General features: G+C 53.6%; 1 protein-coding gene across 1 annotated transcript; it reads left to right on the forward strand.

Annotated features, from left to right (window-relative positions):
- Window positions 1-257: 257 nt before the first annotated feature.
- On the forward strand, window positions 258-10,368 carry B3GNT7 (UDP-GlcNAc:betaGal beta-1,3-N-acetylglucosaminyltransferase 7; the record flags this gene model as incomplete). Its single annotated transcript, XM_080623997.1, is given in 10 exon segments — window positions 258-366; window positions 1,004-1,089; window positions 1,793-1,820; window positions 2,141-2,201; window positions 3,663-3,840; window positions 4,394-4,436; window positions 4,439-4,515; window positions 4,517-4,537; window positions 4,539-4,566; window positions 9,003-10,368. Coding segments are annotated over 10 exon segments (1,776 nt in total). The 3' UTR covers window positions 10,148-10,368.
- Between the last annotated feature and the right edge of the window lie 1,684 nt (window positions 10,369-12,052).

The raw sequence follows: 12,052 nt of genomic DNA on the forward strand, positions 1-12,052 counted from the left end.
CAGTAAATGTCATCTGCCCCAGCTCCCAAGCTGGTGGTGTTCACTCAGCAATAAACCAGGATAATAATTAATCCTAATTTGCCCAGGGGAACAAGGGCTGGGACAGAGGCAGTGCTGGTCCCTGTTTGTGTTCCCTGGCATTCCACGTGGCAAGAACGGGTGAGTCTCCCAGGTTTATTCTCTACCTGCTGGCACAGCCCAAGCAGCATCAGAAAAGGTGCTTAGAAAACAACTGTGCAGGAATAAAGCAAGTTTCCATGTCCTATCACATCCAGGATGTTTGCCTGCAAGTGACATGCCCTGAATCTGGCTCAGCTAAACAAACAGCAGCCTTGTCCTCTCTCCCCACCACGGAGTACGTCACAGGTGAGCGGTTTAACAAATTAAAACCTAAATGTGTGACCACTCCTTGCTGTCAGTCTTGGGTCAGGCCGAGACCTTGGTCCTGCTCCAGGCACTCAAAGGTCTGGGAGGAGAGGGCTCATCTGGGTGTCCCCACAGGTCACGGGGCAACAGGACCTTGGCTTGTGTGGGAAACCCAGCCTGGGGACTGTGGCACTGGCACAAGGGGCCAGGATATATGAGAGTTGCCAGGAGAAGAGATGAGCCTTTTTCTGTGTACATGTAATTTGCTGGAACGGAAAGAAATCAGAAAACAACACAAAACCCCCCCATAGCAAAGAAACCAGGACAGCTTTTCCCAGTGAAACAAAACCCAAACCATCAGTGGGAAAATACTGGCTGGGTCAACCTGCCACTAGCCAGTCCTCTGGGATTACATAAACTTCCTAAAAAAAGCTCGCTGCTTTCTTTGTACTTCCTTTTTTTTTTTTTTTTTAATATATATATATATGTAACATTATAGTTCAGGTCCTCTTTGAAATGGAAAGAGGCTTCTTGCAAGAAAAAAAGGATTGTGGCTTGCTTTGAGAACATCTAAATGAGATGGTTTGGCATCACCCCAGTCCTCACCCTTTTCCTTTGCCCAAATGGTGCCCTGTAGCCCTGTTAGATGCCAGCTCCAAAGCCTCGCATTCCCACAGGTTGCTTGCCTCCATCTCCGGTGGTGGCACGGGGAGTGATGCTCAGGTGGGAGATGAGTGTATGTCACTAGTACTGTCTCCAAATGGGTCCTGGGGCTGGCGGCCGCAGAGGTGGCTGGTGCCAGCAGAAGCTGATGTCATCATCTGATGATGGAATCTGTGCATCACTTTCCCTTCTGCATCCCCATGCAATGCAATGATGTTGTGCCTGAGTGTTATTTCTTGCAGGTCCCCTGCCAGCTTTTACAGGATCATGGTGTCACCGGCATTGCTCCAGGCAAAGGAGCTCAGCTTTTCCATGCCCGACCAGAACCTGCCACCCAAAAGCCTTTCTCCAGACACCTGCAGCTCTGCCAGCAGTGCCAGAAAGGCACCTGGTGCTTCCAAATTTCAGTCTAATGGCTTAGACCTAAGGAATAAGGGTGCTGGTTGCTGCAGCAAAGGAGGGGTAGGGTGATGGATTCAGGGAAGGGCAGAAACAGCAGAGGTCTGCTGGTGGCTGGGTTGGCTCCTGGTGAAGTGCTGCTGCCTCTGGCTCTGATTTTGGTCTAACAACAAAATTCAGGTTTCTCTTTTTCAGGTTTCACTCTCAGCAGAGGGTTGCAGCTGCTCAGATAAAACCTGTTCTGGCCAAGTGCTGAAAAGAGGCAAGGGGAAGGTCTGTGGAGGAGGACTTTTTTCATTTTTTTCAAAAAGAACACCACTTTCAGTCTGGTTTTAACCTTCCTGCTGCCTTTCTGCTTTCCCAGGGTGAATCTGGGGAGCATGAAAACACAGGTTTGTCCAAAACTTTTCTATCTAATGATGAAACAAATGTGCAAAATGCTGCTTCATCTTAAGAGTCAGCCTTGAAACAGGAGCTGGTGGTGCCAGAGGTGCCTAGGACAGTGCTTATCTCTGTCATGAGTAGCTACAGACCTGACACTATCTGAGTCTTTAATGACTATCAGAAGTAAGGTTTTGCACAGGCAGCACGCCCCGGGTCTGCAGTGCTCTCACTCAGTGGGACGTGCATCTCTCCACACAGAGAGAGGTGGGAGCAGGGCCTGCCTGCACAGAGAGAATTATTTGAGCTGAAACTCTGTGCCTCATCACAGGAACGTCCGGGAAGTCCTCGCGCTCAGGCCACTTTCCTGCAGGGAAGCAGCTGTCAGAAAGGTGGGAGCCTGGGAGCATGGCTGCCAGAACTCCCTGCCACAGGCTGCCATGAGCCCTGCACCAGGCATGGAAGTGGCTCTGCTGCAGGGAGAGCAGGGCTCATCAGGCACACTGCACCATGGCTGGCGCTGGCCTTGCCGGCTGTACATGCTGATGCTGGGGGATCAGATAGCCCTAGGAGCCTGTTGTACACCAACAGTATCTGGGTGTCCCCTGCAGCTGCAGCATGTGCTCCAGTCTGTGCTCCCCCTGGTGAGGATGCTGCTGCCATCCCTGTCCCCATCGTGGTCCCAGGGCATGTTGCAAGGAGGAGATGGTGGCTGTGCTTTTGGTGCTTCGCCTCACATCCCTTTGTGACTGTGAAGGGGAGGTTCTCCAATGCAGTCCCCCTCCACGAGGAGGCCCTCTTTGCAGAGTGGGATGAGTTCCCAGAAATGGGCCAGTGTGCACCTACAACCCCTGTGTTACAGGGATGAGATGTGTTCCTCTCACATCCCACTCTTGTCAAGCGGATATCAGTGTCAGGGCTTTTCAGCATAGCCCTGACAGCCTTTCTCTGCGCCTCTCACAGCCATGATTTTCTTGTGGCCATGAGTTCACAGATACAGACTTCTCCGTGGGCAACAGGAACAGACTACAAAGGAATCAGGGAAGGTGTGTAGGGGCCTTTGGTGGTGACAAGGTTGTGGGGTGCTGCAGAGCTGGTGCAGCCTGTTTGGGCAGTGTTTTCTGGGGAGCCTTCACAGCCCCCAGGACACAGAGCTGCAGGGCATCTGGGAAAGTGATAAGCTGAGATAGGGTTGAGAAGCAGGTCTGGAGAAAGCTATGCAACTTTCCTCCACAAACTGAGCTGCACTTGGGGTTTTCTTGGAGCAGGACCAAATGCTGCTTGAGTAGCGAAGGTTGTGTGGGTCCCACTGTGTGTTCAGCCTCGGAACAGAAGAGCCTTTCCCATGACAAGCACAGTGTGTCCCAGGGGTTGTGAGAGCTGTGGAAGAGCCTGACTAGTGTAAAACGCAGAGGGGTTGCAGGGAAAGGGACTGGGATATCTCTGCTGGCCAGGAAAGGAAATATCCAAAGGATTTCCTGGAGTCTTCCCAGCCCAGCTTCGTGGTTGACATGGGTGGCTGGTGGGGATGGGAAGCTGGCAAAAAGAAAGAAATCACAGAAATGATGGAGACTTATTTTCACGGCTGAAAAAGACCCTCAACTGAAATGCTACACTTTACAGGAAAGGAAGGTCTGAACTCACCTTCTCAACGGACAATCAGATGTCCCATGTTGATATGGTTGCAGTAGCTGGTGAAACACTGCTTCAAACCAGGGCTGAAAGAGGAGTATGAAGGACACATCACCTGTCTGTGGTGCTGGTGGAATTTGACCCATGAGACAGGTCCTGGCATGCCAAGCAGGCATCTTCCTGCTGTAGCAACCCTTCATCTTGACTCTCTGTCCTCCCAGGTGCAGTGTGGGCCCAGCAGATGTCTGGGTCCTGGAAGGAGCATGGGTGCCCGGTGAGGTGAGAGGCCTGGGCAGAGTGTTGTTCCCTGACAAGGTGTGGATCTTGAGTGAGATGTGGGTCCTAGGAGAAATGGGGTCGCAGGAGAGATGGGTGTCCAAGGAGAGGTGGGAATCCTGGGTAAGAAGTGGGTCCCAGGAGATGTGGGGCTCCATTGCTCTAGGGATCCCCAACCATGCTTTGTACAGAGGCAAAGCTGGGATCTCAGATCTCAGTGCCCCCATGGGAAACTGCGGTTGGGCCTCAGCTCCCTTTTGGGATTCATCCCAAAGTAACCTGCCTGTGTTGGGAGAAGCAGAGGGGAACAGAAAAGACACACGTTCCTTTTCCAGAGATCAAATCCCAGCTGCCAAAAGCACCTCTCCTGGTTACCACTGAGATCCCCTTCCCATAGCTGGGATCTTTTGCAATTTACGGCTGTGGGGCAGGGATAAGCACCCCAGAGAGAGCACTGTGCCCGGGCTGCAAAAGACCCTGCGGGGTGCCAGGGTTGGACATTCCCTACCCTGAGCTCCCAGCTCCTGATGGGTGTCCCATCAGCAGCGGGGAGGGTCTCCAGGGCGAATCGTGGAGTGTTTCCCTTAAACCCCTTCCCGTGGCAGCTCTGACTGCTGAAGAGCTGGGGGCGACAGAGGGGCAGGGCAAGAGTTAACCTACCTGCTCTGCCATCCCTCTTGGCTCCACCTCGGAGAGGGAGGGGAGGGAAAAGCGAAAAAGTAGAGGAGGGGGGAAGAGAAAAAAAGAGGAGGAGGAAGAGGAAGAGGACAGAGAGAAGCGCCCGGACCGCGGGCAGCCCCGGCCAGCAGCGGAGCGGCCGTCCTGTCCCATTCCCAGCATGTTCCAGTGGTGAGTGACTACGGGGAGCCCGAGCCCCGCTCCGGCACCCTTTGGAACCCTGTGGTCCCTGCTGCCCTCCGCCGCCCCGGCGCTGCGTCCTGCCCGAAGCCTGAGGACTGCGAGGTCCCGTTCCCACCGGGTCCATTCCCAGGGGTGTCGCAGGGGCGGCTGACGGGGGAAGGGGCAGCTTTGATGAGGAGGATGCTCATGGGAATGGGCAAAGGACGCGTCTGCCCTTTGTCCCCTGTCCGTTTGTCCCCGTTCCAGAAGGGACGTCCCCCCATCCCGCTGGGCTCTTCAGAGAGCTTCGAGGCGGGGGTCCCATTCCCCCTTGTTCCCTTCCTGACCGGAGTACCCCGGGAAAGGCTTTCTGGGGTGTCCGGTCCTGGCGCAAGCCTCGTCCCATCGCGGCGCACCGGAGCTCCGGCGGGAGCCGGGACGGGGTCACCGGGCAGGCGCTGGTGGTCAGTCCCCCCCCTTGCCCGGGTTTGCCTTTCCGAGACTTTCTCTGCAAAGCGCTGGTTTGCGTGGCGTGGCCGGGGACAGCGGGGCCGTGGAGACAGCCAGACCTGCCCATGGGTCCCTGTCCCACGGCCGCGCCAAACTGGGGGCAGATTCCCACGGCGGGAGGAATCATCCAGCGGTTTGGCTCTTGCCTCTTACCCAGCCCGCTCTTTTTACTGTTACTGGTTTTACTTTAAACCAGATATCTTTTATACTTTAAACCAGACATATTTCATAATCCCTGGATACCCCGGGACTGGGGAGAACCCTCGTGAGCTGGGGCCCCACTTGGCGCTTGTACCCAGTTGCTTTTGGAGACATTTGGGTGCTTTCTGCCTAGCATCTACTTCTAGACAAGATCCCCTCTCCCCAGCCGTTGGCACCACCAACAGAAAGGGCTCTATGCTGGCAATGCCTCTGCCGGCTCAGTGACTGGGTCTAATTGAGGGCCAGAAAAATCCAAATAAATAGATAGCCCTGGCTGATCAAAGAGGTTTTCATGAGGATCAAAAGCCGCTGTGTGCCTCTCTGGGGACGGGGGATGGAGAGCCCCAGTCTCCTGGGGCCTCGCTGCTCTACAGCATCACCACTTGAAAAACATCACCTGGGAAACTGCCCACCTCTAATTTGGGGATTTATGTTTAACTGCCGGGGCACAGCCAGCGGTGGCCTGGCTGTCTCACAGGGTGGCTTTTGAGCTTTTCCTGGTGGAGAAAAGGAAGAGGAGGAGCAGGTTGGGACCCTTTCAAAGCTCTCTTGATGGCACTGACACCGGCAGTTGGAGCGGCCAGTCCTGGCTGGCGCTGGTGGGAGCCAAGACGTGATGGGCGCGGGTTGCTGCGACCTTGGGCTCCGCAGTGCCCAGTGCCGTCGAATATTGAGGACACTGCCAGGGTTGTGCCCATAGGAGGGTGCTGGGGCTCAGCAGGGTGATTTCTCTGATGGCAGCAAACCTTAAGCACCTCCCTCACCCTCACCTCCTGCAAAGCAGTGGTTCCTGGGGTCTCTGGAGAGCACGACATAGTTTCTCCCTCCTAAAGTACTTCCCAGCTGAGGACGCCACAAAACAGAGATACTCGAGATCAGAAAAGTTGCACACATCTTTTGCCTCTCAAATCCTTGGTTTGATGTGGGAGTCACCTGCAGTTGTGGCTCAGGGTCCTCCCAGCCCCCATCACTTTTCTGCCAGTGCAGGGCCAGGGTTTCTGTGAGGCAGAAGGCAGCCGCTAGGCTCCTGGTTCCTGTTGGACCCGGTGATGCCTCTGTAGTTTCCAGAGTCAGACCTATAGGAAAAACCCCAAACAGGTTTTTATAACAGAGCAAAAATTGCACGTTGAACCGGTGAGAACTGGGAAATGGTGTCTGCTGAAGAGGAGTAAGTTTCTGTGCTGTTATGCAACACCTCACTGATATACCCAGGTGTACCCAGGCAACCCCAGCCCTCTACCTCTTACGGAAAGACAGAGCTCTTCCGTCAGCCCCAGGGCAGTGTTTTCTGCCTGGCTGAAATAAAAAGCAGTGGCCCAAGGATGGTGATGGGGTGAGTGGCTCCATGCAGCGCCTCCCAAGGGCAGGACTCATACGTGCAAGTGAGCAACAGCCCTACCTATGTAAATTTTTTGAAATTATATCAGTAATTCCCTGCCCATGGCTTGTGGGGAAACACCGGCTCTCCTTTGGGCTGGGTACCTCATCATGGGTTGTCCTTGGGGCAGGGGGGTGGGTAAGGATGGGATGGGATGGGAGCAAGGCTGGGGTGTCAGGATGGGATTGGTGCCGCTGGGGTGACTAGGGTTATTTCTGCTATTATTCTGAAGTTTTAAACATTGCTTGGCTATGCAGGGTTACAGTTCCATTGGGACAGAAGGGTTTCTAAGAATAAGCTCAGAGGTGTTTGGCCAGGGCTGGAGAGGGTTAAGGGAATGGTGAGATCTAATCAGAACTGCTCCCTCATCAGTCTCAGATGAGTGGCCACATATAAAACCAGATGGGGAATATTTATCCATTTACTCGTAATTACTTATTTCCATGCTTGCTCTCTCAGTCCACACTAGTGATCACAGCTTTTACACACAGAAACAGGAGCCCTCAAAACTCCTGGTTTCCCTGGCTCCCACTTGAGGCTCCTGCATTTCAGGGTGGCCAGAGTCCCCAGGAGCAGTGCTGTTGCCTCCCTGGGGAGCCCTGTGACTACATATGGGGTGTCCCATAAAGCAGGTGCTTTGGGGAAGCCTGTGTCCCAAAACCCCAGCAGCTTCCCAGTGTCCCAGCAGATCACAATCCAGTCCCCAGAGCCAAGAGCATTTCAATGTTTGTTTGTTTGTTTGTTTGTTTGTTTTTCCGGCTACCTGGAAATTACATTGGTTAAATGTTTCAGATTTCAGCCCCAAGCTTCTTCCCTGGACTACCCCAAAATGAAGGTGCCATCTGCCTAGTAGAGACAATCTTGGATCTTTCTGGCTCCTAACAGGGCACCAGGGCTGGGACATGGTTCTGTCACCAAGAGGACAGGCACAGGGGAGCCAGGTGGCTGGTGCCACATGTGTCTCCTTTGACTTCCCAGCTGATGTCCCTTTCACTCACGAAAGGCACTCTAGGGACTGTCAAGCACCTCATGTGTCTTGTCCACGTAGGAGCAGCCAGAGATGGGGCTGCCCTTGGGAAGCCATCGGGACCCCAGTGGGCATGTGGAGCTCAGCTGTGGCAGGAAGAAATCAGTGCAGATATGCCAGCTGTGGAGGGGAGTAGGGCACTGCAGGGCAGCACAGTGCAGATGGATGGAACAAGCATTTTGTCTCCTCCACAGCAGCAGAGCGAGAAACCCACCTTTAACTGTGTGAAAAGCAGGTTGCCGGGGGGGGAGAGGTGTATATCTGGTGCATCAGTAATCCCTGAGTGCAGCATTCCCACTGTCTCAAAGACCACAGGATAATCCTGCTCAAGCCCCCAGTGAGCTTGAGGGTTTGTCGCCTGAGCCAGCAGCTTCCCTGGGTGATAGATGGGCCTGCAGCAATTGAGAGCAGCAGCACGATCCCACAAGTCTGTTTGATTTACCACCGCTAGTCCCCCACCCATCCTGCACATGCAGATACCTGGTTTGCTGCAGGCTGAGAAATCTGCCCCCAAACTGCAGTGTGTCCACTGTTCCTTATTATCACTGCAAAGTGAAGTAACGGGTCCCGAAAGATGGCCAGAACACGCAACAGTACCCCCAGAAACGCTGGATCTCGAGGTGGTTGCAGGATCAGGGATGTGTTTTCCACACTGAACTTTTAAATTTGTCTCAAATGGCATTCTTTTAGCTCCTGATCTACCATTTTGAAATGAAACTGCAATGCGTGTTTCATGCCTACTCCTGTAGTCTTCCCTGCTCCGGTTCCCCAGTGTTGTGTAACCTGTGATGCCAGTCTAGGGCCACAGGCAGTATGTCTGTGTTTTGGAGCTACGATAAATCCCTTCTTCTCTTGTACTAAACTGCAGTTTTCAGATGGCTGAAACAGGGGTTTCCCTTGGGCCTTTCCTCCAAAATGGCTGCTTTGCCGAAGCTCTCAGCCTGTCTTCTCTCTCTCTCAACCCATTAACTTCTTTCCCATGAATCCTTCCCAGTTCTTTGTGCAGTTGTAGGGTTACCAGATGACTCTGCAGCCACCTGCCATGTGCCTTGTGCCTGTCCCTGCAGTCCTCCAGAGCCACCCCACAAGCGGGTTGCAGGTGGGAAAAGCACACATGGAAGTGTCCTGCAACTCTTCCCACAAGACTGCTGCCTGTCAAAGGGTGATGGGACACAGATTATGAGCATCCCATGACCTCTCCAGGAAGTGCTTTTGCAGACAGGCCTCTTGCAGCCTCCGGTTTCCTCTCCTTAATCCCCCTGTCTTGTCCCTTTAGGAAGAAGACCATCTACAAAACCATTTGCCTCTCCTTCTTGCTGGTGATCACAGTGACAGTGCTGCAGCGGGGAATGGCACCCAGCCATTTCACACAGGGCCAGCAGCAGAAAGAGCTGCCCCTGCTGGAGCCCCTTAAAACACAGAAGAGAGACAACACCTTCTCCATCACCAGCACTTTCTGGAACAGCAAGGAGAAAGCTCCTGGGAAGGAGGAGACCATAACTGCAGAGCAAGCAAAATCCTGGGATGTCACCACTACCAACTGCTCAGCCAATCAGAACTTAAGCAAGGTGGACTGGTTCAAAGGGCTGGAGCCCAACTTCCAGCAGTTCCTGCTCTATCGGCATTGCCGCTACTTTCCCATGCTGATCAACCACCCTGAAAAATGCAGCGAGGATGTCTACCTGCTCATTGTGGTAAAGTCTATTATCACACAGCACGACCGCCGTGAGGCCATCCGCAGAACCTGGGGACAGGAGAAGGACGTGGATGGCAAGAGGATCAAGACACTGTTCTTGCTGGGCACGGCTTCCAAGGAGGAGGAGAGAGCCAACTACCAGAAACTGCTGGATTATGAGAACCTCATCTATGGGGACATATTGCAGTGGGATTTCCTAGACACCTTTTTCAACCTCACCCTCAAAGAGGTCCATTTCCTGAAGTGGCTGAACATCTACTGTGACAACGTCCACTTCATCTTCAAAGGTGATGATGATGTGTTTGTGAATCCCAGCAACATCCTGGAGTTCCTGGAGGACAAGAAAGAGGGAGAGGACCTCTTTGTGGGGGATGTCCTCTACAAGGCCAAGCCGATTCGGAAGAAGGAGAACAAGTACTACATCCCCAGCGCTCTCTACAACAAAAGCAACTACCCACCCTATGTAGGAGGTGGGGGCTTCATCATGGATGGACCCCTGGCCAAGAGGCTACACAAAACCTCAGAGACGCTGGAGCTGTACCCTATCGACGATGTCTTCCTAGGGATGTGCTTGCAGGTCCTTAATGTAGCACCTGTTGGGCATGAGGGCTTTAAAACTTTTGGCATTGTGAAGAACAAGAACAGCAAGATGAACAAGGAGCCATGTTTTTTCCGGAGTGTGCTGGTGGTTCATAAACTGCTGCCTCCAGAGTTGCTCCAAATGTGGGACTTGGTCCACAGTAACTTGACATGCTCAAGAAAACTCAATGTCCTTTAGCTCAGTCTTTCTGGAGAGCTGGGACTGGAAGGGCTGGGACAACCGATCCCTGCTCTGGGATGGGGAGGATGTCTGCTGGTGGCACACAAATCCTTCAGGGGCATCTCCCTCTGGGGCAAGGAGGGCAGAGACACTGTGCTCGCAGGCAGGGTTTGCAATAGTGTTTGCTCCTGTACTGTAATGTGGTTCACTTATCTCCAGCTGGATTGGGGGTTGCTGAAAAAGAAGAGATAAAAAAAAAAAACAACACAACAAATCTAGCACAAAGTTAAGAAAGAGAGGGAAATGGCAGAGGGGTTTGTGCTCTGGTTTAGGTACCACCTCCACTGGAGCATGATGCACTGTGGGGTGGGGGGAGGCAGGGATGGATGTGGCACAGGTATTTTTTGGAGATGTTCAGGGTCTGGCTATCCAGGGAAGCTGCTCCAAGGGAGTTGAGTGGTTTACAAGTGCGTGAGCCCCCTATGGCTCAAAAGTCAAGGGGATTTTATTTATTATCTCAAATTTCTCCTCCATGCAAGGTTTTAGTGACACTGACCCTGTGACCAGTGGGTTCCCCCCTGCTGAAGTCCTCTCTTGTGCCCCCACTGTGCAGCTGCGGAAGGGGGCTCTCTTCTGAGGCCGGACCTCACCAGCCCCGAGCCCCCATTAGGGTTTCGGCCAGGTGGTCAGGGGATTGGGGTCTTTGTCCTCAGTAGAGGGTCCCACATGATGCTGGCTCCCAGCACCAGCCCGGGTTGTGCTCTGCTCCCTAGCCCCTCTGCTGGCAGCCTTGCTGTTCGTGCACTCTGGAGGAATGTACCCAGCCAAAATTTCTCAGGGATTTGTTCCTCCTGGCAGGAAAGGCAAGGGACGAGGCAGGCTGCCCTTGCCCCCGGCCAAGGAAGTGGCAGAGAAACTTAGCCCCAGCTGAAGCAGTGCAGGGGCTTATCTCACCTGGTACCCCAGCTCCGGTGCAGGCATCCTGGGGACTTGCTGGAGGGAGACATTGGGGTTGCCTCAGATAGGAATGAGAGCTCTCAAAGACCCCATGTGTGGCTGCCTGGGCTCAGCCCTGGTTTTACAGCAAGCTCTGTGCTCCAGGGCAGGTCGGAGAGCATCCGTCCTGCCCTGGAATGTGGAGTGGGGTCCAACGGGATAAGGTGAAGGGGGGCTGGTGTTTTGCACCACAGTTGCTACTCTCAGAGGTGTTGCAGTGTTTGTTCTGAAGGATGAGGCCCAGGAGCATGATGGAGTGGTATCACAGGACATGGCCCTTTTTCTTTGGGCTGAAAGGGCCACTGGAGCTGTCAAGGGGAGCCGCAAGCCAGCTGCTGTGGTGGAAACCCTCCCAACACAGAGGGACACTTGGCCACACAGGGCCCATGGATGCTCTCCAGCCACCGACTGCAGGTGTGAGCAAAGACACAGACATGTGCAAAGCCACATGTGTGCCTGGGCCCTCGTGTGCCAGCTCCAGACACAGGCTCTGCACACACGGATGTCCCCATGCTTACGACTTGAGTGCCCAGATGTCCCTGCGCGCCATGGGGGGGCACACAGAGCCACATCCATGGCCCTGAGCACGCACAGCAAAACATGGGCACATGTGTACTCACCCTCTCCCTCCCTGGTGCCAGACATTGAAAGGAAAAAATTTAGACTACCTCAAACGTCCCCCTGTGCAGTGCCTTTTTTTTTTTTCTCTCTTCTTTCCTTTTCTTAATGTGCTTTGGAAATGGGCCCGTTTCATTTACTCCAAGTCTGTATGTTCCCCAGGTCTAAGAACAAACAAAAAAGGGCATAAACCAGCCAAAAAAGGCACCTTCACGCCAAACTACGTCACTTCTCGGCAAATGTCCTTCGTCTGCTCGGATGAGATGCAAATTTGACAAAGAGAAGGGAAAGAGCCCGTTGCTGCCAGAG

This window comes from Psittacula echo (genome assembly GCF_963264785.1).
Source record: "Psittacula echo genome assembly, chromosome: 7".
Taxonomy (NCBI): Eukaryota; Metazoa; Chordata; class Aves; order Psittaciformes; family Psittacidae; genus Psittacula; species Psittacula echo.